General features: G+C 43.1%; 1 protein-coding gene across 4 annotated transcripts in view; it reads left to right on the top strand.

Moving 5' to 3' along the window:
• Window positions 1-26,660, top strand: part of ACSBG1 (acyl-CoA synthetase bubblegum family member 1) — a 103,760-nt gene that overhangs the window by 64,175 nt on the left and 12,925 nt on the right. For all 4 annotated transcript variants that reach the window (XM_051982410.1, XM_051982413.1, XM_051982411.1 and 1 more), the window contains 5 exons: window positions 16,285-16,502; window positions 20,666-20,754; window positions 22,218-22,338; window positions 25,118-25,198; window positions 26,292-26,441. In XM_051982410.1, the coding sequence (XP_051838370.1) occupies window positions 16,285-16,502; window positions 20,666-20,754; window positions 22,218-22,338; window positions 25,118-25,198; window positions 26,292-26,441 (659 nt within the window). The remainder of the gene's footprint in view (window positions 1-16,284; window positions 16,503-20,665; window positions 20,755-22,217; window positions 22,339-25,117; window positions 25,199-26,291; window positions 26,442-26,660) is intronic.

Genomic DNA, 26,660 nt, shown 5'->3' with positions numbered 1-26,660 from the left:
TTGATCTCCTTGCCAAACAGAGAGATGTAACTTTCAAGGGCAACATCAGTGGAGAGAATAAACTAATTTGTAAGACATTTCAGAGAAATCTGATTAGTGATTATGAGGAGTATTGCATCGCAAAAGAGCGAAAAGCAACAGGAGAGAAACTTACTGGGGCACATGGTTGCCAAGAGGCTTTATAAGGGAAGAAACAAAAGGACAAAAACAAGGAAACGATGAACTCAATCTGCTTGTGCTTTTATAACAAGCTATTCTCATCATCAGTGAGTCAGGACTGACCCAATTGGACCCAAGGCCTCAGTCCTTGATGTGCCATATGAAGAAAGAAAAATGAGATAAAAGAAGATGAACGTGGAAAAAAGTGACCTTATCAACCCAAGGACACCAAAGACATCTGTGTGGTGGACAACATCATTTTTTAAAGAGCACTGAAGCGTTAATTAAGCTATCTGAAAAAATATGGCTGGAAATGGCTGGAAAAAGCCATAGCTGTTAAAATTACCCATCCATGACCAAGAGGGCTGTGGTAACTATTGACTTAAAGCTGCTTGCCATCTCTTTAAAATTATCAGGCAATCAGCAAATATTTGTTAATCACCTGCTGTGTCTCAGGCTTTATACTTAACACTTGGAGATAAAAATGCTGCCCTTGAGAAGCTTACTAAGAGAGGGAGGGGGAGAGAGAGTGGGGGAAGGGGAAGAGAGAGAGGGAGGAAGAAAGGGGGGGAGGGAGAGAGACACAAAGAGACATAGAGAAAGATAGGGAGAGAGGAAGGGAAGAAGAGGAGAGAGAGAGAGAGAGAGAGAGAGAGAGAGAGAGAGAGAGAGAGAGAGAGAGAGAGAGAGAGAGAGAGAGAGGAAAGCCAATAATATTGATTAAATTAATCAATAAGTCAAAAGTAAACTAGGTGTAAATGAATCCTCACTCAATTTGAAAGAATCACAGGAACTTTGGAATCACTTAATGAAAGTAAATGATGTCACACTGGAAACATCTTGGGACCGGTTGAAGAGAACCAGCCATGGCCCACGGGATCATACATGCAACCACAAGCTAGTTTGGAACTAGTAGGTCCTGAGTGGGAGAGGACTCTAAATTCAGGACCCGCGGGTTCCAGGCCCTTGAGGAGGAGTCAGTCTTGGGGAAAGAGAGAGAATCTCCCTCTCCATCTTTCTGCTCCTCCTTAGCCACGTTATTGGAGACAGGAACGACTGAACAGGAGCCAGTGAAGCCAGCAAGAAGTAGAAAGAGACCTGCTAATGACATATAAGAGGCTGCCTGAGGAAAGGTGGACAAGAGCCAGCGATGGGACTGCCCAGATCGGGATTTGAGGAACTCTGAAGTGTAGAAGATCCAGATGTCCCATTAGTGTTTTTGGCTGTGGCCGCTGAGCACCAGACCGGCAGTGACTGGGAGCAATGTCTGCGTTGGAAGTCAAGAGGAACACTATAAGCTCACTGAGAAAAAATTCTTGGGGGAGGGAACTTTCCAGGGACAAAAACCCTGGGAATCCATTGGAGAGCTGCACCTAACAGAAAGCTTCAATGGAAGAAAAGGGCCTTTATGAAGCAAGAATTGTGAGCCACCCTGGGGACCCATGGATTCCCGAGTTTTTTAAGTCTCCCTCCCATTTTGTAAGTCTGAGCCCACTTTCCCTAGAAACCTCACATAAGTATTGAAGATTGTGCCCCAGCTTGGGGTTTTATTTCTACAATAAACATCCTTGCCGTTCCTACTAAAATACTTTTAACTAGAGGTCCAATAACCAACGCGAAGCCCATCAGTGGGGCCTCGTGAGTGAAACCCCTAGAGTTTTCCTGAGACACAGAGAAGAGGAATTGGCCACCCTGAGATCAGAGGAACCCAGAAGGAGGCACGTGTGCAGGGAAGGCACGAAGGAAGGTCTTGACACAGAAGAAGGAGCCTGTGATGAAAGCATCATAAGGTCCCAGGTGGGCGGTCCAGCAGACCACATGGGGAAGCAGCAGGTGGAGGGCTAGACTGAGAATGAAGAAGACCTGAGTTTGAATCCTGCCTCTGTCACTCACGAGCTGTGTAAGCTGTGTCATTTCATTCCTCTGAGCCTTGGTTTCCTCATGTGTAAAATGAAAATTTGGATTCCGTGATCTCCCTCCAAGCTTTGCGTTTAATATTCTCTGACTTTTCATAGCCACACAGTCAAACAGAAATACAATAGTCAGCTTTTATATAGTATTTTAAGGTTTGCAATGGACTTTACAAATATTATGGTTTTTATCCTTACAACAATCCAGGAAGAATGAGATATTATTCTCCTCATTCTACGTGTGAGGAAACTGAGGAAAGCAGAGGTCAAGTGACTTGCCTAGACTATTATGGTCAGAAACTAGATTTCCGTTCAGTTCTCGATTCCAGTTCCATTGCTCTATCCATCCCATTGCATCTCCTAGCAGCCTCCTAAGCAACTGGAAAAAGAAGAGAATATAAAATCCCACTATCCTTATTGTTTATTGATCATTATTTTTTAAAATTGACTTAATAATACAAAATACAGCCTGAAAGGCTTATTTCCCATGCATATATCATGAATACATTATACTCCCATGCATATATTATGATCATACAAGATTTTCTTGATACATGCGACTCCAGAAATCATTTTATTCAACAGCCTTCTGCAAACCAACACGAAGCAAGACAGAAAATAAGGAGCAGTATATTTCTCAAAAATGGAAATTACTGTTGTTTAGCAGGCCTTCCCCAAAGTCCAAATGGAAAAGGAGTTTCCTAAGGAAGGAGAGATCCTTTGATACTCGTTTGCAGTTGTCACTGGGCCAGTTACATTCTATGACCGTATGAATCCCCTTATGAAGATCTACAATCGCTCCAATGAGCTAAATGGGAAAAATTTAAATGGAGTAAGAATATTCAGTGTCTATATTGGGTCATACAGAGGGAACAGCAAGTCATCAAAATAGTCTGTCAAGCACATGAGTCTTGGGCAAGTCTGAAGCAGGACGGTGGATTGGCTGCGAGTCAAGTCAACAGGGCTGGCTGGGAGAATGAGAGCCGGCTGGAGTGAGACGGGAAATTTCGTCTGCATTTGGAATGTCGTGAGCCGATTCCTGGAGCAAAAAGCTTTTAACACAAACTTTCTTCTGGTGAGGTTCTGTGCTTTCGAGTCACGGGCAGTGAGATTCTAACAATAAGGAAGATCTCCATATGTACTATAGAGCTTCCCACTGACAAGATCGTAGCCCAAAGAGGAGTACAACTTTCTGGCTCCCCCTTCAGTCTACTCCTTCCCTTTTGGACCATCCTTTGGGTTCACAGAGGCAGCCTAGCCCTGCCATATGTTATATGGGCGACCATGGCCAAGGGGACCTCATTTTTCAAACCCTCAGTTTCCTCATCTGTAAAATAGGAATAATAACGCTGCTCACATTAGTGGCCCCTTGGAGTTGTGGTGAAGAATGAGTTGAGAGAATGGCAGTCCTTGTACGGTTTGGGGGGGGGAAGGTTCAAGGGGGAGAAGGCAGAGTTCTCTGGGTCAGGGGAGGGTCGTCTGGATGGGTCACGGTTCCCCAGGGAACAGGATCTGCTCCTGGGCTATGGCCCTCATTTAGAGAAGCAAGCTGACCAAATGGCTGAGCTCCCTGGGTTCTGTCCCAGGAGCTCTGGCCACAGAGGAGCCATTATGACCCCTCACAAAGGAAGTCTTTATGCCCAGTGGAGGAGACAGATTTTTTGGTCACTTTTGAAGGATAGCAAGGACTGACAAATAGGTAAGCTCCTATAAAGTAGCGGGGTCTGCAAGCCAGGGTGTGGAGGTCACAAAGGTAGGGGAGTTAATGGAAAGGAGGGGGGAACTCTACAAATAAACTGCAAATTTTGTCTTAGTGATTTTGCAACTGGAACAACTCCAACTTCTGCCTTCCTTTTACTGTCCCCTACTCTGGGGCCTGGAGTCCCTTACCTAGACCCCTGGCCAATGCCAGGGGGAAAGTGACCTCCTCAGGGATTCCCCCAAGTGTCATCTGCTTTTCTGGGTCCCCTAGAATTTCCTGGGACACCATACTATTCTCCTCACTTTCCTCCCTTCCTCCAAATTTCAGGGCCCTACTATTGGTGTGGGAATGGGGACTAAAGATTAAGTAAGATTTGCTGTGGTTGTTGAGTCATTTTTCATTCATGATCCAGTTTGGGGTTTCCTTGGCGAAGGATTTCCATCTCCAGCTCATTTTTTGTTTGTTTGTTTGTTTTTGTTGTTTTTTTTTTTAAATAACTTTTTATTGCTAGAACCCATGCCAGGGTAATTTTTTACAGCGTTATCCCTTGCATTCACTTCTGTTCCGATTTTTCCCCTCCCTCCCTCCACCCCCTCCCCCAGATGGCAAGCAGTCCTTTACATGTTGAATAGATTACAGTATATCCTAGATATAATATATGTTTGCAGAACCGAACAGTTCTCTTGTTGCACAGGGAGAATTGGATTCAGAAGGTAAAAATAACCCGGGAAGAAAAACAAAAATGCAAGCAGTTTACATTCATTTCCCAGTGTTCTTTCTTTGGGTGTAGCTGCTTCTGTCCATCCTTGATCAACTGAAACTGAATTAGCTCTCTTTGTCAAAGAAATCCACTTCCATCAGAATACATCCTCAAACAGTATCATTGTTGAGGTATATAATGATCTCCTGGTCCTGCTCATTTCACTCAGCATCAGTTCATGTAAGTCTCGCCAGTCCTCTCTGTATTCATCCTGCTGGTCATTCCTTATAGAACAATAATATTCCATAACGTTCATGTACCACAATTTACTCAACCATTCTCCAATTGATCATCTCCAGCTCATTTTACAGATGAGTAAAACTGAGGCAAACAGGGTTAAGTAACTTGCCCAGAATCTCACAGCTAGTTAGTGTCAAATCTGCTGGACTGGAGTCTTCCCGACTTCAGATCTGGTGCTCTAACTACTATGAAACCTGTTCAAATGTTGGTTCCTCAACATATTCCCTCTGCTAGGTACTGTAAATCCAGGACAGTTTATGAAAGTGAGTTTAGGGTTTCTGGTATGTCTGGATTATCTGGAGATATCTGGATGGGATTAAATCAAGAACCTAAAATTGAATGGCTGCAGATTCCCTGGTCCTTTGCCTTCACTAGATTACAGCGTGAGCTACAGACTCCTTTGGGATGTCATCTGGCAGGAAGGACGTTGGCAAGTTGTGTAGCATCCACAGAAGGGTCTCGTGAGCCCGCTGTGTGAGCGTCGCTTGAGGGAAAGGGGGATGTTTAACTCAGACAAGGGAATATTTAGTGAGGGCAGGACAGGGAGCTTCTGGGACACTGGGGATCTTGTTCAGTTTGACTTCAGAAAGTAGAGCAGAAAATAATAGGGAAGATGAAGGCAAGAGATTTAGGTTTAAAAATCTCAGCTTTCCAAGGGTGGAATGGGTGGTCTCGAGGGCGATGGCTTCCTGAGCTGGAGGGCCATGGCGAGCTCTTCCTGGTCTGAGATCTGGCCCATAGTTCAGGGAATATCAAGGAGGGAAGGAAACAGGAAAAGCCTTCCATCTGAAGAGACGAGATTCCATCTTAGCTAGAAGGTGAAACATGAGCTGAGTCTTAAATTTACCAGCGTGTTTGAGGCAGACGTAAAGAAGGAGAACATCCCAGATGTAAAAGTCACCATTTAAAGACTCAGAGATGGGAGACGGAGTATTGTGTATGGGAAACTGACTCAGTTTCCTCATTTGTAAATGGAAGGGCCGGGCCAGACGGTCTCCAAGGTCTCTTCCAGCTTTGAGATTATGTGATTCGGGATCGGCAGCTCCTTGGAGGCAGGAACCGTCTTCCTCCTCCTTCCCAACAGTACCTAGCACAGGCTGGTTGATGCTCATTGATGGACTAATGAGAGGAAGAAAAAGGCAGTAGTTTATGGCTCAATCAGGCTACAAATAGACCGATCCTTCCTGATCTGCTCAGGGCCTTTTACAGGTCTTTGGGGATCATGGATTTAGAGCTGGGAGGACGGCAGAGGTCTTCCCCTCCCCATCCCTTCTATAGATGAAGAGCCGGGGTTCCCAGAGGTTGGGTGTTCTGCACAATACCACACAAGTCCCCCCCCTCCAATCTCCTGCACTTTTGGAGCACTGCCTCAGGATGAGGGGAGGGCTCCGGGGCTTCGTCACCCGGGGAAGCTTCTCCAAGGGAGATTTTTCCAAAGCCTAAGAATGACCTTTGCCTCAGTGAGCGGCTCCGAGTGTTCCAGCCGGTACAATGCGTCCCATTCTCCCCCCAGCAGCTCGGGCTTCTTTCCCACAGATTTACAAAACCAAACCCACAACCCCAAAATACAGGAGGATTTTTTTTCATCGGCTGACATATTTCTCTTCTTTCCTTCCCATTGGGAATAGCTTCCTGTGGTCACTGAGTCTCTTTTATTTCAGGGACTCACTGCTACTCCAAATTGCCCTGGCACATAATGAGTAGATTGATAAAGTGCCACCAAAGGCCAGAATGAGCGAGGGGGGATGGCGTGGGGGAAGGGGTAGGGAGGAGGAGGAGGGACAGAAAGGGGACCACCCCCCTTCAAGGGAGCACAATGGGCAAGCTGTGGCCCCAGGCCCAGCCAAGACCAAAGACTGCCCGAGATGAGGTGGCAGGACCTAGAACAACTCCCAGGAAACCTCTGCAGGTCTCTGATATCTCCACTCTAGAGCAAGGCGCTGATTAGGTGACCCCTAAGGCTGACTCAGGAGGTCCGACTTTTCCCCCTGTCGCCGTCCCTACTTTCCCCCTGTCGCCATCCCTACTGTGGGCTTCTTGGGGGTCGTGAGGGGGAGCTAGGAAGATTTGGCTTCAATGTTGGCTCTGATGGTTTGTTGTGTTATTAAATGTTTCATTGGTTGGAATGAGAGGCAACCGGCGTTAACACGTGGGGGTCTGGGCCTCTGCCTGAAGGCCCCCAGACCCGTATTCATAAGGCAGGACCTGGCTGTCAGTTGTTCTGGTTGTGCTCACTCTGAATCAGCTGATACACGTCTCCCCGAGTTTCTCTGTACCTCTCGTCATTTCTTCCAGCACAATCCCCCCCGCCATATGGACCTTCGTGTGGTATTTTAATACATCTATATATCCGTTTCTCCAGTCCTTAATTTCTGATCTTTGCCACCCAAAAAGAAGCTACTATAAATATGCTTGTACATAGGACTCATTTTCCTTTTTCTTTGATTTCCCACAAGAATTTTACAAACTTAGAGCACCAGCCCTGAAGTCAGGAGAACTTGAGTTCAAATCCCACCTCAGATACTTATGTAACCTTAACTTAATCTTAGCTCAGTTTCCTCGCCCTGGAAATAGGGATGATAATAGCAGTAGGAGATATCTGTAAAGTGTTTAGCACAGTGCCCGGCACACAGTGGGGGCTACATAAATGCTAGTGATTGTTGGTACGGCGGCACCCACGGTTATATGGTATTGCTGTCCCCCAGCCCACTTTATCCTAGATGCTATGGTCCAAAAGGCCTGAGAAGTAGACTGCCGGACTCCAGAGGCCCTTCCAGAAAGCATGAAGTCTAATGGCTCACTCTCTCCTCTTCTCCTTCGAGCGTTTCCCTTCGTCCTTGTCCCTGGTTAGCTCCCGAGGCGTAGCCCAGGCACAGCTTCGCCCCTTCTGGGGGCCGCAGAGGCCCACGGCCCGGTCCCCCGCTGGCAGCTGCCGGCCGTCCAGGGGATAGGCCATCCATGGAAAGGGCAGCCAGTCCTGCCTCCTAACTTGGTGTCCTGCCAGCCCCTGCCCTGCTCGGGCCCAGGCCCCGAATGCTCCTTGTCACCTAGAACAGCAGCAGCCTCCGCCAAGGAACGTCCTGCTTGATCAGACCGTCCATCCCTAGGCTTCTCTCCCATGTCCGAACAGGAACCGTTCGGACTTCGTGAGACAGACCGGTGCACGTGGACTAGGCAGAGAAAGTTAAAAGCGGAGCCGCGGGGAGTCTGCGTGAACCAGGGATCAGTGGGGTGAGCCAAGGAGCCCTCACGGCCGTGGGAAAGGGGCCCTCCCCGGTCCCAACGCCTCTCAGAGAATGATTGACTCAGAGCACGGCCGCGGCTGAAAGGGACCCGAGGAGGTCACCTTGCTGGAACTCCTCTTCTCTGGACTGGGGAAACCGAGGACCCAGGAGGCAAGCCTCTCAGGACCCAAAGCACGGAAACCCCTGGCTTCCGAGCCCACGCATTTGGCTCCGTGTCATGCAGCCATATCTCTCAGCTGGTCAGGGAGCGGAGCTCCCTGCCTGGATGTCCAACCCAGTGCTCTGAATTTCCCCTCTTATCCAGGAGAGAGGAGTGGGCAGAGGGCTGGGCCTGCAGGTTCAATGCCAGTTCTCCCACCCTTAGGCTGGCCATTAATAAAATGGAAGTTTGCACTCCTTAAATCATAGGGCTACAATATAGGAAAGTATTAATAAAAATAGCATAAAATAGAAAAATTAATAAAAAAGCATTTTTTAAGTATAATGTGCCATAGAAATGAGTTATTCCATCCACTGAACTGAGGGGAGTTTAAGGCAGCTCTGGGAGAGCCAAGGCCAGCTCAGGATTCTTCCTCTCATTTGCATCCTTGGGAAGAAAGGACTTGGAGTGATTAGAGCCAGTTCACTCAGCTCCAAATCACCCCATTCCCAAAGCTCCCTGTCTCTGTCCTTAATAGAGATCTTGCAGTTAGGAAATCGGGAGTCTAGTCCCTTCCATTTATGAGCCTGCTGTTCTTTTGCATTTATGAGCCTGCTAGTCCCTTCCATTTATGAGCCTACTATTCCCTTCCACTTATGAGCCTGCTATTCCCTTCCACTTATGAGCCTGCTATTCCCTTCCATTTATGAGCCTGCTAGTCCCTTGCATTTATGAGCCTGCTATTTTAGAATCTCCAAGTTTTGCTTAAGGGCCAAGGACTATGGGTAACTTAGCCTTTCCAGGCAGGTATCTCCAGCAATGATCTGCCTGTACTTGCCTAGTTAACTAAGTACAATAATCCATTTATGTCTCATCTGCCTAAAAGGATCCCAGGGACTTTGCTGAGCCTTGGCAATTCATTCTGAGCTTATTAGTTATTATGTGGACAGCTCCATAGGTGTATTAACTACCAAATTTCAATGTCCTGCCCTCTCTTTCTGTGCTGCTCCTCTCTTTAATTTGATCCTAATTGTCCAAGGGCAGGGGAAGTCTTTTCTTCAACTTAGCGGACTTGGGGAACCTTTCCCACAAAAAGATGATCAGTCGAGGACTCTTCTCTGACCGTGTCATATCTAAGGACAGATAATTCATTCTTTGATCCAATCAATCAACTGACAAGAATTTACTAAGCGTCTCTCACATACTAGGCACTGAAGACAGATACAAATAATAATAACCAACATTCGTTACTCTTACTATTAACAAAAATAGCAATCCTTATATAATGCTTTAAGGTTTGCAAAAGACTTAAAAATATTATATAAATGTAAAAATTATACTCGTGTTAATATAATTAAGATATTATTGCCAATAAAATATATTAATATTTTCACACAATTAAAATATATTACCATAAAATAAATATTATTTTTAAATCTATTGTTATCTCATTTGATAATTAGGAAACTGAGACTGTCCAAAGTTAAAGGACTCGGCCAGATCAGAAAGAGGTAGATTCTGAACTCAGACCTCGCTAACTTCAAGCCCAACACCGTATCTATTTTGCTACTTGGCTGCCGACCTTAAAGATCTACTTATCTAGTAGAGGGTTAGGTAATAAGAACAGGATAGCTTAGAATTAAGACTGCCACCTACATAATGCTTTGAAGTTTGCTGTCTGATTAGATATGTTCTTCAGTTGATTTAGTCATGTCCAACTCTTCATGACTTTATTTTGGGGTTCTCTTGGCAGAAACATTGCGGTGGTTTGCCGTTTCCTTCTTCAGCTCATTCTCCAGATGAGGAAACAGGCAAAAAGAGTAAAGTGTATAGCGCCCCTCGGTTCTGTTCACTTCCCTTTGCATTAGTTCATGTACATCTTTCCTGGTTTTTCTGAAAGCATTCTGCTTGTCACTTCTTATAACACGACAGTATTCTATCACAATCATGTACTTTTTCAGTCATTCACCTCAATTTCTAATTCTTTGCCACCCCAAAAAGAAAGGCTCTGAATATTTTTGTATATATTAGTCCTTTTCCTTTTTAAAAAAAAATTCTCTTTGGGATATACACCTGGTAGTCATTTTGCTGGATTAAAAGGTATGCTAACTTTTATAGCCTTTTGAACATAAGTCCAAATTGCTCTTTGGGATGGTTGGATCAGTTCACAATTCCAACAACATTGTATTAGTGTCCCAATTTTTCCAACATTTGTCATTTTTATTTTCTGTCATATTAACCAATCCGATGGCCTCTAAGAGCTGTTTTAATTTATATTTCTCTAGTCAATAATGACTGAGAGCATTTTTTTCATATAACTAGAGGTAGCTTCAAAGCTTTGATGGAAAACTTCTTGTTCATATCCTTTGACTGTTTATCAATTGAAGAATGACTTGTATTCTTATAAATTTGACTTAATTTTCTGTATATTTAAGAAATGAGTCTTGATTCATGCCAGTTCCAATGGTCTTGTGATGAAGAGAGCTATCCCCACCCAGAGAGAGACTGTAGGGATTGATTGTGGATCACAGCACAGCCTTCTCACTCTTTTTGTTGTTGTTTGCTCGCATTTTATTTTCTTCATCATGTTTTTCCTGTTTGATTTGATTTTTTTCTTGTACGGCAAGATACTTGTATAAATATGTATGCATATATTGGATTTAACATGTATTTCTACCATCTTAACATAAAAAAAAAAAGAAATGAGGTCTTTATCAGAGAAATCTGCTTCAAATTTCCCCCTTCCCCCCGATTTTCTGCTTTCCTTTTAATCTGGGCCACATTGATTTGTATCTGTAAAAACCTTTTTAATTTAATGCAATCAAGATGATTCATTTTTTTTATCCTGTAATGCTCACCATCTCTTGTTGGGTCACAAATTCTTGCCTTATCCATTGATCTGATAAGTAAGCTTTCCACGTTCCCCTGCTGTAAGCAAAGCTGTAAGCAAAGCTGTAACACCCTTTATGTCTAAGTCATGTACCCATTTTGACCTTATTTTGGTATAGGGTGTGAGATATCTATATCTAGTTTCTGCTAACCTGCTTTCCAGCTTTCCCTCTTGCTGCCTTTTGATTGACTGATGAGGTTGCTATACTATCTGGCTCAGCAGAATTAGCATCAATGGGGGGAAATTAGAGCAGTAAGAAGTTGGCTCGGTAGTGCTCCAGAGTTGGCTAAATATTGTCTCCATTATTTCTGGACTCTCCCACCGGCTCTGTGAGGGGAGCATCAAAAAGTATCATTAGCCCCATTTTGCAGTTGAAAAAAAACACTGGACAATTGTAGGGCAGCCAGAGGGTGAATGGTCCTTCAGCCAGGAGGCCTTAAAAGAAGGCTTCTTGACACCAGGGGGCAGAACTAGGCATGATGGGAGAAATAATCGGAGAGACAGATTTCAGTTCCATAAAAGGAAAAGCTTTTTTCCAAAAGTAAATTTTTGTTGACATTTTTTGTTTTATATTATCTTGATTTTCTTTTCCTCTTCCTTTTTTGGAGGGAGCATCTGGATTATCTTGATTTTCTTTCTCCTCCTTCTCAGAGATCCATCTCTTATAAATAAAAAAAAATGAAAAGGAAGAGAAAAATAATTAAAAAGTTAAAAAAGTTTAATATATCAAAATGTAGTAAATTTGCTGTATTTAATGTTTATGGATCCTCACCTCTGCAAAGGAGTGAGGAAAGGTTAAAAGAAAAGTAATTTCTTTTTTTTTTAATTTCCATTTATTAATTCATCCCTTGTATTTATAAAATATAAGGATACAGTTGATATTCTTCTATATAGCTCCTAGGAAACTATTATAACATCCCACACAAAGTATATTTATAATACAAGAAATAATCTGTAAGGTTTAAGAACATAATTGGGCCCAGTGTAAAGAGGGTGCTTAGTTTACAATGCAATTCAAATGAAAAGAAAACAATCCCGGGGCACACTTTATTATAGAAATGTACTGCAGTTGAAAGGTCAAATCACACTGGAATTCTTATAAAAATGAATACTGAGGCTATCTAGACAACATAAGCAACAACTATGATCAAGACATATTATAAAACAAGCAAATCTCTGTGTACAACGCTCTTAAGTAAGGAGGGGTCTAATGGAAACAGAATTTTAGAGCTTTCAAGATCCCCTGATGTAATTCCCTTATTTTAGGGTAAGACACAGAACTATAGATGTGATTTTTCCCAGTTTACACAACTAGTCAATAGCAAGTTGTGTGACTACATCACAGGTTTACTGACTCCCATCTTAAGCTTAGAAGAGTAATTTCTCAAAACTTTTCTAAGGGGCAAAGCTTGGTCTTTCTAATTTTGAAAGATTCCTTTTTGACAATTTTTGGTTGTTTCTTCCATGTATATCATCGTAGCCATTGAATATGTCCTTCTTCCAACCCTGCCTACTTTTCCCTTTTTGATAAGCCCTCCATTTTCACCTCTGCCCCTCAGAACTTCTAGCTTCCCTAAAAAATGAGCTCAAGAGCCATCTCCTACAAGAAGTCAGGAATGATATTGTCCCCCTCTCACTGTATTATTATTATCTTTTTACTTTGTACGTTGTATTCCCTTATCTATGTGCCAGCTGCTTATCTTCTGCCTTAGCACCAGTAGAATGTAAAATCCTTGAGATCAGGGATTGTTTTTGTTTTCATATCCTCCATGGCCAAAGTGTCGTCATAAGTGCTTTTTAAACAAATGGATGATAAAAATGATCATTTTAGATTCATGTTGTACCATAAAATTTTCTTATTTTTATTTTCTCTAATTTTATTGATCAATTTTGTTGTTATGTCATCTTTATTTTTAAAGTAATAAATAAGTAAATAGGAAGAAAAAATCTGTTCGTCACGGGCCACAGCTGACGATAAATGCAGTATTTCACACCCACAGTTTCCCTCTTGTGTTATAAAGGAAGAATAGTGAACTTTTTCAACCCCTTTAGCCCAAACTTACTCTTTAAATGGTATAGCCTAACAATTATTGTTATCCCCTCTTAACTGATGAAGAAACTGAATCTTGGACCACTTGGGTGACTTGATCACGGTCACAATGATTCCCAACAGGGACTGGAACCCGCTCTTTCCACTACAGCCCCAGCTCCTTCTCACAAACAGCTTTTGGTGCTAAGGACATTTCCTGGAGGCAAGTCATGTCAATGTCATCATCCCTATTTTGCAGAAGAGTAAACTGAGGCATTGGCTTGCCGTGGGTCAGCCCAGCTAGCCAGGGCTTGGAATCCGGGAAGCAGAGCACTGGCACAAATGCAACTCCTAAGTGGGCCAGGCAGAACTCGGAGCCAGGTTCTGCTTCTCAAGGACAAAGCTCTTATTTCAGTGTCGGACAGTGTGGGGTGGGAGGGACTGTGCCATTGGTCTCTTGCGGCTTCCTCCAAAAGATGAGATAAGGGTAGACTCGGCTAATCCAGGGGAGGTGCTCAGCCCCACAAGAGAGTTGGAGCCTTTCCCTCTGACAATGGTTAACACCCCTGTCAATAAATGACCTTCTCCCAGGGCCCCCCGGCTCACATTCTTTCTGGGTGAGGGAAAATTAAGATCTCCTCACTTGACCTCTTGTCCCTCTGGCCTGTACACTGTATTCTCCTTGTGAGCTCAATTCATGAGCTTCCCAGAAATCCTTTCACCCCCATCAATCCTTGGCTCTTTGGGTCAGTCTGTCCTCCTTGAGACAGGGAATTTATCTCTCTCCCCCACATTCTTTTACCTTATTTTTTCTCACAAACACAGAGGGAGAGAATTTCTAAACCTGGATGGGGTGGGGGGAAGGGAGGGAGGGAGGGAGGAAGGAAGAGAAGGAGAAAGACAGAGATAGAGAAGGGAAAACAGAAACAAATAGAAGGAGGAGAGAGAGAGAGAAAGAGGGGGGAGGGATGGAGGGAAGGAAGGAGAGAGAGAAAAGAAAGACAGAAGCAGAGGCAGAAAGAAAGACAGAGAGAAGGGGGAGAGAGAGAAAGAGAGAGAGAAGGAAAAACAGAAAGAAATAGAAGGAGGAGAGAGAGAGAAAGAGGGGGAGGGAGGGAGGGAAGAAAGGAGGGAGAGAAAAGAGATACAGAAGCAGAGGCAGAAAGAGACAGAGACAGAGAGAAGGGGGAAGAGAGAGAAAAGAGAGAAAGAGAGAGAGGAGATAGAGACAGAGACAGAGAGAGATGGAGAAAGAGACAGAGAGAGAGAGAGGGAGAAAGGGGGGGAGGGAAAAGAGAAGCAAAAGAAACACAAGAAGCAGAGACAGAAAGAGACAGACAGACATAGGGGGAGGGAAGAGAGAGACAGAAACAGGAGAAGCAGAGACAGAAAGAGACAAAAAGATAGAGTTAAAAAGAGGAAGGAGAGAGACAGAGACAGAGAGGGTGGAGAGAGACAGATAGAGACAGAAAGAGATAAAGCTAAGTGAGACTGGCTCTTAGTGGATAGTGAGTGGAAAGAACCTTGGCCCTGGAGATAGAGGTCCTGGATTCAAATCTCATTTCTCATGTTATGTGACCATGGATAAACCATTAACCCTTTCTGACCTCCTTTACTCTCCCACAGAATGGAGGCCAGACTAGCTGCCTCCAGGGTTCCTTCCAGGTTTAGATCTGGGTTGCCATGATTTAAAGTCGAGGCTCTTGTTTATCTGTTGGCTCTGTGATTTTAGGCAAATCACTAAGTGACTAGATGGCTCCCAAAGTTCTTTCGAGTGCAGAGATTCGATGATTCCATGGTTGAGATGAGAGGTTCCCATAAGCCTCCCTGCGTCTGAGCCCCATTTTCCTCATCTGTGAAATCCTGACTCTTCTCTGTTCAGCTCAGCTCAGAGGATATGGGGAAGCTCAAAGAATCACTGGGTTTGAATACTTTCTATGTAGGCGAGGTTCCATCCCACAAAGCAATCCCTCTGTGTTGGCACTCGGTCTTCAAGAACTACTGTGACCAATATCTTTATACCTCCCTTCATTCTTGCAGACCAAGTGGGATAATTTGGAAAACTATGGTCTAATGTTTAGAGGAATTGCCCATGTTTAACCTATATTGGATTACTTGCTGTTTAGGGAAAGGGGGAGATGGGAAGGGAGAGAGAAAGATTTGAAATTTGCAAGTGTGAATATTGAAATCGATTTTTGCATGTATTTTGAAAAACAAAAAGTTATTATTTAAAAAAACTTGTCATTTAGCAGATGTACTCAAAACATTCTCCTCCTCTTCTTCCTCTCCTTCCTCCTTTTCTTTCTCTTCTTCCTCTTCCCCTACCTCTCTCCTCTTCCTCCTTCCTCCTTATCTTGCTGAGAATTCAAATGGTCTCCTAGGGGCCAACCCCACAATTAATCAGCACAGGAGCTTAGACCTGCTCTGTTTCTAACCCATATTAGTTTTAGGAAATGTGAGGCCCCCTGAGATTTTCAGGGACTCCCCATATTAATATCAATTGGCTTATCCTTCTGCAGCTCAGAACTCCCAAGATCAAGAGATCCACCACCTCAAATTTATCTATTGTAGTAATGACAGCCTATTACTCTATACCCAGCAAATCTCTCCTTGGCTGACAAGCCAAGAGATGGGCTTCTAATGTCTGAAACTATCTGTCTTCCATCATGCTTAAAACAGTGTTTGGCATACAGTAAGTGTTTAATAAATGCTTGTCAACTGACTGACTAATTGACAAAGTTCAGAAATACTCCTCACCAGAAGGCTGGCCACCAGATGATATATTTTTTTTTTGGCTATAACAACTCATGAAGAGTTCTAGGGAGAAATTGCTACCTGCCCTAGTGGAGGGCAAAGAAAGCACAGATGTCTCTCAAAGAACTGAAGACAAGTTTCTAGGCAGTTGGATTAAAAGTCCCCTGAAGGTACAGATCAAATCTTTTTCCCATTCTCCCACTGGACATCTGATTTTATTGATTATTACACAGAAAAAGAAGCTGATGCAATGTGACTAATGTAGAAATACATGTCCATGATTGCACGTGCATAATCTGTATTAGATTATTGGGGAGTAAGGAGGGAGAAAATTTTGGAGCTCAAAATCATATTAAAATGAATGTTAAAAACTATATGTAATTAAAAAATAAAATACTCTTTACAGAAAAAAGCATGTGATGACTAGTTGACCCATACCTGTCCTGTCCCCTGCAGAGTCCCTGTGGACTACATCAGCTGATGGATTGGTCAAGATACGGATGGATCATACCTGCTCACAGACCCCAAAGACTGTGCACCAGGTATTCCTAGAAAGTCTGGAGAAATATGGAAACCTGAATGCCTTGAGCAGCAAGCGGGACGGGAAATGGGAGAGGATCACCTACTCTCAGTACTATCTTCTCTCCCGAAAAGCTGCCAAAGGCTTTTTGAAGGTGAGTGAGAAGAGGGCAGGAGTGAGAAGAGGACCTCTGCTGGGTGGGTTTTAACATGTCTTCTCCAGGATGGTGAAGGATGTGGAGATGTGGGAAGTGACTGAAGGAATTGGGAGTGTTTTGCCTCAAAGGGGGAAGATTTAAGTGGGACATGATAGCTGCCATCAAGGGTTTGGAGGATTGTTGCATACTAGCCACATTGCAAAAAAAAAAAAAAAGGAAAGAAAGAGAGAGAGAGAGGGAAAGAGAGAGAGAGAGAGGAGAGAGAGAGAGAAGAGAGAGAGAGAGAGAGAGAGAGAGAGAGAGAGAGAGAGAGGGAGAGAGAGAGAGAGAGAGAGAGAGAGAAGAGAAGAGAAAGAAAGAAAGAAGAGAGAAAGAAAAAGAAAGGAGAGAGAGAGAAAGAAAAAAGAAAGGAGAGAGAGAAAGAAAGAAAGAAAGAAAAGAGAAAAAGAAAGAAAGAAAGTAAGTTAGAAAGTTATTAAGTTAGTTATATTTCAATTTGCACTCAGAATTCATCAATTCTCTCCTTGGAGGTGAATAACATTTTTCATCTTGAATCCTCTGGAATTGTCTTGGGATATTGTACCGATCAGACTACATTTTATAACACAGTTGATCGTTGCTACAATATTGCTGTTCCTCTACACAATGACTGCCTGGTTCTTCTCATATCAGCTCAAACATGTCTTGCCCTGTTTTTTCTGAAATCACCTCCCTGGTTACTTCTCACAGCCCAACAGTATCCCATCACAACCATGTGTCTTAACTTGTTCAGCCATTCCTCCATTGACGAGCATCTCTTCCATTTCCAGGTCTTTGCTGCCACGAAAAGAGTTGCTATTAATATTTTTGTACATATGGGTCCTTTACCATTTCCTCTGATCGCAGAGTGCTTTCTTAAAAGAAAGGCAGTAACCTCCGGGGGGGAGAGCCCCGGGCTTGGAATCAAGACATCTAGGCTCCTGTCCTGTCCCAGAACTTCCTATACAAAGTCACCCAGAAGCATATATCAATAGAGCCATAGGCTATCATAGAAGCACAGATAGGGAAGGTGCCTCCAAGACTCGATACCTGAACAGGACTCTCCTCTTTAATATCTCTGACAAGTGGGAGATTGCTCAAAGATTTCCAGGGATGGGAAAATTGGACGGCAATTTGGGTAGTTCGTTATTGGGAGATTTGTGGTATCCTGGGCTGAGCTTTGCTCTAGTTACCACCCATTGGTCCTGATTCTGGCCTCTGAGATCAAGTAAAATGCAAACTTCTTCCAAATGGAGATTCTGTAAATATCAACCCAAGTCTTGTCCTTAAACGTCCTGTCCAATATCTTCACTAACTGTTCCTTTAATAAAGCATGCTAGAAAATTCTTGTAATAGTGAGACATCACATGGAGTCTAGAAGCAGAAAGCCCTGAGTTCAAATCCCACTTTAGACACTTACTAAATTTATGATCCTGGGTAAGTCACTTAAGCTTCAATTTCCTCATCTATAAAATGTGGAAGGTGGAATTACCTTCCAGAATTATCATAAAGTCAAAATGAGATAATATCTGTAATGTGATTTGTAAATCTCAAAGCATTATTTAATTGCTAACTAATATTACTTTAGAATTTAGTAATTTAGAAATTACTTTAGAATCATTAGAATTTTGACAAGAACAGAAATCAAGTTCCCTGTTATAAAGCTTTCAGACCCTACTATCTTCCCTCTAAAAAGCAAAATGAGACATTTATCCTCTAGGCCTGTTCCTAGACTCCATGAATTTTTAAAAATCACAAGCAGTGTTGGAAATCATTTAAGATATCAGTGTCATTTTTGCTACTGATCTCATTATTAAGGAATTCTCCTAGGGTTCTTGTCAAGTTATATTTCCAATTCCTTTCACTTCTTCAGCTTTTCCCCCTTCAGATTAATATAATTCTTCAATTTTCATTTCACATAGGTTTTGGGAATACAGTTTTTTGGTTTTTTTTTTTTTTTTTTTTTTTTTTGCTGAGACAATTGGAGGGTTAAGTGACTTCCCCAGGATCACACAGCTAGGACATTTTAAGTGTCTGAGATCAAATTTGAACTCAGATCCTCCTAACTTCAGGGCTGGTGCTCTACCCACTGTACCACCTAGCTGCCCCAATACAGTTATTCCTTATGATTCTCCTGCACTGATTTGTAATTATGTTATAAAAATTGGGAATGAGGATATCATTGGCAAAAATGCTTGCTTTTACCTAGTAAATTATTACCAATTCTGTTTCATGATAGAGTCATGTGACATAATAAAAGCATTAATATATTTTAAAAAAGAAAAATCACAGGCAGTGGCTCAGAAACCCTGGCTGCCACTGCTGTCAGCATCTAGGAATGCAGTCTGACTGGGCCTGGTAGCTTGAATGCATCGAGGATAGCTAGATGCTTTCTTATTTCCCCTTATCTTTGTTCTCAACATCTTGTTAAAATCAAATTTAAAAAAACCTTTTGCTCAATCCTTCACAGCCCAAAGTTTATCCTCCTTAGAAAAGGGGAAGGGGAGAGCAAGAGGAATAGAGTAGTTCAGCCTTCTCAGGGTCAACCACGATCATCATCACAGCCATTGTGAACAGCAGGTCTATCCATTCTTTGGTTGTCCCATCACTCCCAATAAATCTTGGGGAAAGAAAGACAACCTTTGGCATCCTTGGTATCCATCACCGACCTGGGACGTTCTGGCCTTGGTCTCCTTGATGAAATTCCTGAGGGATCATCCTGTTCTTTCGTATTCATCCTCAGCTATTTGCCCTCATCCCCATTTGTCTTATTAAAATCTGAGTTAATCATGAGCTCCTTGAGCATCCGCACTGGCCCCGAATTGTTTCCACGAGTGCTTTAGAATTTTCTGTTTGCCGTCCTGAATTCATCTCTGCTTTCTTGGAAACTTTTGAAATGTAGCACAGATCTAGGTTGTGTTCAGGACTTCCCTTTTTCTTCATCTTGAGCCCCGTGATGAAGGAGTCTCTTATTTCAGGTTCAGCCACGAGTTCTGCCATCTACGTCAGAACCCGGTGCAGAATAGAAATTTCCTTCTTGTTTCTTCCAGCTTTTGAAGAATAACATTCTCAGTGAGACAAATCACAAGTTAACTTGTGTTTAGATGTTTAGATGTCCTGCATCTGTGCCGGGTTTACGGGTTTCCTGAGCTTCTGATCCAATTCCTTCTCCTGCGGAGGCGTTCTATAGTATTCTTCCACAACATTAACTGCCTGATTGTGTCGCTTCTATTTAGGAGGACATCTTTCTCCTCTCTTTCCTTTTCAGTTTAACAGAGGTCTTAATTCAAGAACTGTTAAAACAGGAAAAGGTTTGGGAATACAGGAATGGGGATGAGCATCCCATGGAGATCGTCATCTCCCCATTTTACAGATGAGGGAATTGAGTCACAGAGAGAGAAAGTGACTTACTGAAAGCCATGTAACTAGAAAGAGCCAGTGTTCTGATGCAAGCCATCTCTTTACACCATGCTTATCCATGGGGCGGGAGGGGAAGGGGTAAGTAGAAAATAAAGAAAAAAGCTCCAAGAGGGAAATGAAGCTTGGGGTGGGGGGAGAAGTTTGAGTTCATCTGGGGAGCAGATAAATAGAGAGATGATAGATGGATGGTACAATGTGCTACGTGCTGGGGGTGCAAATAAAAGCAGCGAGCCGACCCCTGCCCTCAGAGAGCTCACATTCTATTGGGAAAGCCATCACATAAAAGGAAGCTGGGAAGGAAGGAGAAAATAAGCAAGGTCTGGCGGAGATATCCGGGAACTGTTGGGACATGGTGAGCGGGTCCGCTCTGTAAATGCAGGAGAGAAGGAGCATAAAGGAGATTATAGTGGGATTGTAGACCGGCTGAAAATCTGGACTTGATTCAGGAGGGAACAGGCAGCCCTGAATGTTCTTTCTTAATCCCTCGAATATTCTTACCCTCACTTTGGTTACTCTTAATAAGCCTGACAGGCTACCCGGCTGCACGTGGTGCCCTCCTGGAACTGCATCGGATGTCTCACACCTCTCCCCTCTCTCCGATCGCCGGCGGCCCTTTTGCCACCAGGGAGGCAGGGGGTGAGGGGAGTTGGGGTTACAGTTAGGGCTGTGGGACCCGGCATCCTCCGTGTGAAATGGCTGAGCTTCCCACTTTCGGTTCGCAGCTCGGCCTGGAGCGTGTTCACAGCGTTGCCATCCTAGGATTCAATTCGGCCGAGTGGTTCATCTCTGCCGTGGGCACGGTCTTCGCTGGGTGAGTGGCTGAGGTTCGGGGTCTTGTCTAGGTTTGGGCACAGGTAGGGGGATGAGCAAGAAGGGTTAGGGCAAAAGGGGGTGGCTCTGGGGTCTATGGATCCTCCATCACTTCCCTAGTGGGGGGGAAGAGAGACAGTGAGAGGAAAGAGAGAGAGAGAGAGAGAGAGAGAGAGAGAGAAAGAGGAGAGAGAGAGAAAGGAGAGAGACAGAGAGAGAGAGAGAGAGACACATAGAGAGACAGACAGAGAGACAGAGCAAGAAAGAAAGAATGAGAGCATCAGAAAGAGACAGGAGAAAGAGAGACAGAGAGAGAGAGAGAGAGAGAGAGAGAGAGAGAGAGAGAGAGAGAGAATGACAGAAAGACAGAGAAAAGACATACAGAGAGACAGAGGCAGAGATACAGAAAGAGAGACACAGAGACACAAAAAGAGATAGAGACACAGAAACAGAAGGACAGAAAGAGACAAGACATACAGAGACAGAGAGAGACACATACATGGAAAGAAACAGATAGAGAAAAGACATACAGATAGAGACAGAGAAAAAGACAAAGAAAGACACAGAGACAAGACAGAGAGAGACAGAGCAAGTAAGTGAGAGACAAAGACAGACAGAGACAAAGAGAGACAGAGTGAGTGAGAGACAGAGATACAGACAGAGACAGAGACAGAGACACAGAGAATGAAAGACACACAGAGAGACAAAGAGAGGAGACAGAGAGGGAGAGAGAGATGATAGGTAAATAATAGATGGATAAAGAGATAGGCCATTTATAGAGAAAAACATAATACTTATTTATTATTAATGACTTCCTACATATCAGAGACTATGTTATATTCTGGGGATGTAAGTATAAGCAAGCAATATGGTCCCTGCTAAGGAAGAGCTTACATTCCAATGGGAAAGGACATCACATAAAAGGACACTGAGATCCCTCCCGCTTCCCTCCGACTCTTTTTGCCCACCAACTAACCACTAAGCACTTATTAAGCACCACTGTGTACCAGATTCTATACTCAATGACAAAGGTGAAACCGCCCCTCCACTATCTCCCTTCCAACCTCACATCTGTCCTCCTGTCCTAAGAATCTATTTGGTCTTATTCTTTCCCTTCTTCTTCAACCATAATCCTTCCTCTTTTGTTCTCTTCCCCTTTTTCCTTCTGCTTCTCTAGCCCTTCTGGGTTCCCTTTATTTTCCCACTACTTCTCTCTTAACTCTCTTTCTTCTTCCCCCCATCTCTTCCATATTTTCCTCACTCTGTCGCTTCTCATCTTTCTTCCCTCACACACACATTTGCTTTCCTACTGCCCGTGTCTGCCAGGCCCCTGGGCATTTGCTTGGCTGTCTCTGAAGAAGGAGGCGGCCGAGTCCTCCAGGCCGAATCCTTTGGGGTTTGTGCAGAAGGCTCGGGGGGTCTCGGCTCCCAGGCTGACGATGCTCCCTCTATGTCACCGCTCAGGGGCATCCTCACAGGAATCTACACAACCAGCTCCCCCGAGGCTTGCCAATACATTGCCCACGACTGTAAAGCCAACATTATCCTGGTGGATTCCCAGAAACAGCTGGAAAAGATACTGAAGGTAAGAGGGCTGAGATGGTCATCGCCACTGGCTCCATAAAACCTGATTTTCCTAGTACGAGGGCTGGCAAAGTCGGGAGCCAGGAAGGAGTAAGTGAAGCAATAAAAGAGCATTTAGTAAGTGCTTACTAGGTGCCCAGAACTGGGCTAGGTGCTAAGGATATCCAAAACATGGATGATGTTTTAGAGCTCAGAGGGGCCCAAGAGAATATATATTTTGCAGATGAGCAAACTGAAGCAGACTCAGTCAAAGCCACAAAACAGGGATTTAAACCTGTGTTCTGACTCCAAAGCCAGAACTCCGTTCATTGATGGCATCTTGATGATCCTCACAATACACCCATTTTACAGATGGGAAAACAAGAGGCTAGAAGAGTGATTCTCCATGTACTTAGATATCCCAATGTAGGGCTTTCATTCTCATAGCTGCCCACTGTTTGGGATGACTGGGATTTAGAGGGGGCATTGAGATAATGTAGACATTGTTCAGGGATTCTCAGTACCACTGAGTAGCAGCTCTGGACAAGCCTCTGGAGTCTGGGATACCAGGTTCAAGCTCAGGAGTTGTGTAATCCTACCTCTTTTACTTAATCCTTCTATTCTTCTGTTTCCTTATCTGAAAAATGGAGGGAATGGGGTTTGCACTTACTAGCTTCTAAATCTCTGACTGGCCACCTCCAATACTTTCTAATTGTGTCACTTCTGAGTCTTAGTTTCCTCAACTATAAAATGGAGAAAATAGAGAATCATAATACATATGCCATTTACCTGTAAGGATTAAATGAGATAAAAAAACATAAAAATCTTCCTTAACTTAAACAAGAAGAATCTTGGACCCCCGGAGGGATGAAGGTTGATTTAATGTCCCTGTGATACTCAGATAAGTAGAGGCGATTTTAAAACTGGTAGGAGGGGCATCCAGTGTTTAGTTTGCACTTGGCAACCCAGACAGAACCAGGAAGGGAAAGCATAGACAGAGAAATCTTGCCATCTTGTGGTGAGACAACAGATTTTCACTCCACTGAAAATCAGCTGAACGTTGGTGGATAGATCCAGGGCAAGAAAAGATAAAATCTGTTCTGACTCTCAGCCTCTGCTGGGAACCCTCTATAGATTTTTTTTCCAGTCATCATGTCATCAGCTATTAGAGGTAGAAGGGGCTTTAGGAGGGAGATTTGTAGAAGCTCGTGTTTTTATAAAAACAATTTACTTCTTCATTTTTGGAGTTACAAGGTACTTTGTTCAACGTTAGAACAGGAAGCATTTGGAAGCATTTTAAAGATACAGAATGTGAAAACAGACTCTAGAATTTTAGATCCATTAAAAGGGACCCTGAGGATTCTAATTCCAAACCCTCTTTATAGATAGGGAATAACCACTGCTCATGATTGGCTCACATTAAGTGTATTGTCCAGTAAGACTATTCAAGTTTGTTTCTACTCTTCTCAACATCAATTAATCAATCAACAAATATTTGAGGATTCAAAGCAAAAATGAGACAATCACTGCCTTTAATGAACTTACATAAATAGTGTATGAAATATACACTAAAATAAATAAAATAGTGGGGAATAAAAAAAAAGAAGTCTGGAGAGGGGCTGCTTTCTCATATAGAATCATATTTTGTCAGTAATACTGGGTAAATGCAAACTTACTATAAAAAGTTTCTACAAGTTGAAACCAAATCTTACATGACAAGACATAGTGTATTTAAAGTAACTCAACTTTATTTACTCAACTTATTTCCTCTGCGATTTTTCAATTTGGAGGATTTGTGGGGATATTTAATTATTCTTTTTCCTAAATTTGACAAAAAGTCATAAGTAAGATGCTCAGGGAGCAAAGTGCTATGACCCTTGACCCAGGAACTTTTGAAAAAGGAAAGAAGGTCTCAGAAAGTGTTGTCAAGGATGCAGGTGTTCCTAGCCCTGGAACACAATCATCATCAGCTGGTTGGTCAGTGCGCTCTGTGCCAAAGACTTCAGGCAAGTCCTAGCATGGCCTGGAACTAAATTCTCCCCAGAAACGTACACGACACGAGAAAGAGCCCCCCAGCAAGACTGAATCACCCTGTTACGGAAGTCTCCGGACGTCCTTTGACAACCAACATATCTGAGAGACAATCTGATACTGAGCCAACCTAGAGCCCCAGCAGAGACATTCGGACCTGGCTGCTCTTTTCTCTGCTGCTTGGGACTCAAATGTGGTCTGGTGTCCCTAAGTACTATTTTCCAAACTTCATATCGTCAGAGGAAATGGAATCACCCTTTGCCATTCCCCACTGAAACCCATACTGGCTGGAAATAATTGAACAAGTTAAGAAGGTTAATTTAACAAGTCTTTCCTGAAATCCTTCTCTGATATATATGTTTTGTCTTATGCTTGCAATAATTCCTCTGAGGTTAAGTGCCAGAATTATTCCCATTTTACGGCTGAGGAAACTGAGACTGGGAGTTTACACTTGGTAGTTGCCTGAGGTCACATAGTGGAGTCAGAATTAGAACTTGCATTTTCTTAAGTCCACATCTAGTTCTCAATCCTCTCATCGCCTCAGGATGATGAGTTTAGGTGATGAATTGTTTGGTGAAGCAGCCAAATGAGCTGTTGACTAAAGGTACAGCAGAGCTGTGGTGGGCTCAGGAGGAAACACCTCCGCTAATGACATCAGGGCTATTTGGAATAACAGACTAAGGGAGAACCCTAATTCTTTCCAAAGAGTTAAATAAAAATGATTTCTTCCCTTTCCTAATAATATCTGCTCTGTTCTTTACATGACACAGATCTGGAAGAACTTGCCGTACTTGAAGGCTGTTGTGATGTACAGAGAGACCCCAGCAGAGAGAATTCCAAACGTATATACGGTAGGAGACCTAACGCTAAGAAAGGGGGATTCTGGGACTTGTTCTTGTACCCGGGGGACAGCGATAGCATCTGCCTTGTTAATTCAATATGCTATAGAGAACATTTACTAAGTACCTACTATGTGCCAGGCACTGTACTAGATGGAGGAATGAAACTTGAGGTTAAGGAAGGGGGATTCTGGACTGGATTGGGAAGCTAGGTTTTTAAAAATATAATATACAATATTTATATATAAAAATATATATTGTGTACATATATTAATTATATTATGTATATAGTTTATATATAAATATAATATAAAATATTAATATCTATAAAATGTATGTAACTATAGATATAATATAAATATATAATATAATATAATGTATAAATATTAATCTCTAGAAAATATAATAAAATAAATATATAATATAAATATATTATAAATATATATTAATATATAATATAATATAAAATTTAATATAATACAAAGTACAAAATTTTGGTTTACTAATATAATACACTATAGCGAGCATCTACTAAGTACCTACTATGTGCCAGGCACCGTACTAGGTAACGGGCAAAGACAAAAAAGAACCGAGCTCCTGTCCTCAAGGAGCTCATGTTTCAGTGAGAGAAACAGTGCAGCAGAGGCAAATACAAACAAAATACACAAGATCCCACTGCCTCAACATATATCGTATCTAGGATATACTGCAACATATCTAACATGTATGGGACTGCTTGCCATCTAGGGGAGGGGGTAGAGGGAGGGAGGGGAAAAATCGGAACAGAAGCGAGTGCAAGGGATAATGTTGTAAAAAAATTACCCTGGCATGGATTCTGTCAATACAAAGTTATTATAAAATAAAATAAAATATTTATATTTAAAAAAAAAAAAAAAGATCCCACTGCCTCCATCTCTTGGGCTAGAAGAGCCAAAGCTCAGGACCGGTTCTGGGGAAACTGGACAGCTCCCATGAGCCTCTGCCCTGAGGCAGCAATTTCTGGCTCCTTTCGGGCTCTAAAACAGGGACCGTCAGCATCTCCCCGATGCTGGGCCTTTTCTGCAGCTGATAACGCCTCACTCCCACTTCTTTTTCCCGTCTGCAGATGGAAGACTTCCTAGAGATAGGCAATGAGGTTCCTGATGCCGCCCTGGATGCCATCCTGAACTCCCAAAAACCCAACCAGTGCTGCGTGCTCGTCTACACGTCGGGGACCACCGGCAACCCCAAAGGCGTGATGCTGAGTCAGGACAATGTAGGGGCTGGCACGCGGGTGGGGAGGGGGCAGCAGGAGAAGTGTAGATCACATGACCGCTCCTCTCACAGACAGATGGCACAAATAATATATATTTATTTAAAAACACAACGTGATAAACTCACAAAAGGGGCGAGGTCTGGTGGGAGGCGAGCGTGTCCATAAATAAAAATATTGAGGAATCGAATAGGAAGAGTCAGGGACAACGGGTGCGGTCTT

The sequence above is a fragment of the Antechinus flavipes genome, chromosome 2 (genome assembly GCF_016432865.1).
Source record: "Antechinus flavipes isolate AdamAnt ecotype Samford, QLD, Australia chromosome 2, AdamAnt_v2, whole genome shotgun sequence".
Lineage (NCBI taxonomy): Eukaryota > Metazoa > Chordata > Mammalia > Dasyuromorphia > Dasyuridae > Antechinus > Antechinus flavipes.
The sequence above is the reverse complement of the archived record's forward strand: the minus strand, read 5'-3'. Positions and strand labels throughout refer to the sequence as shown.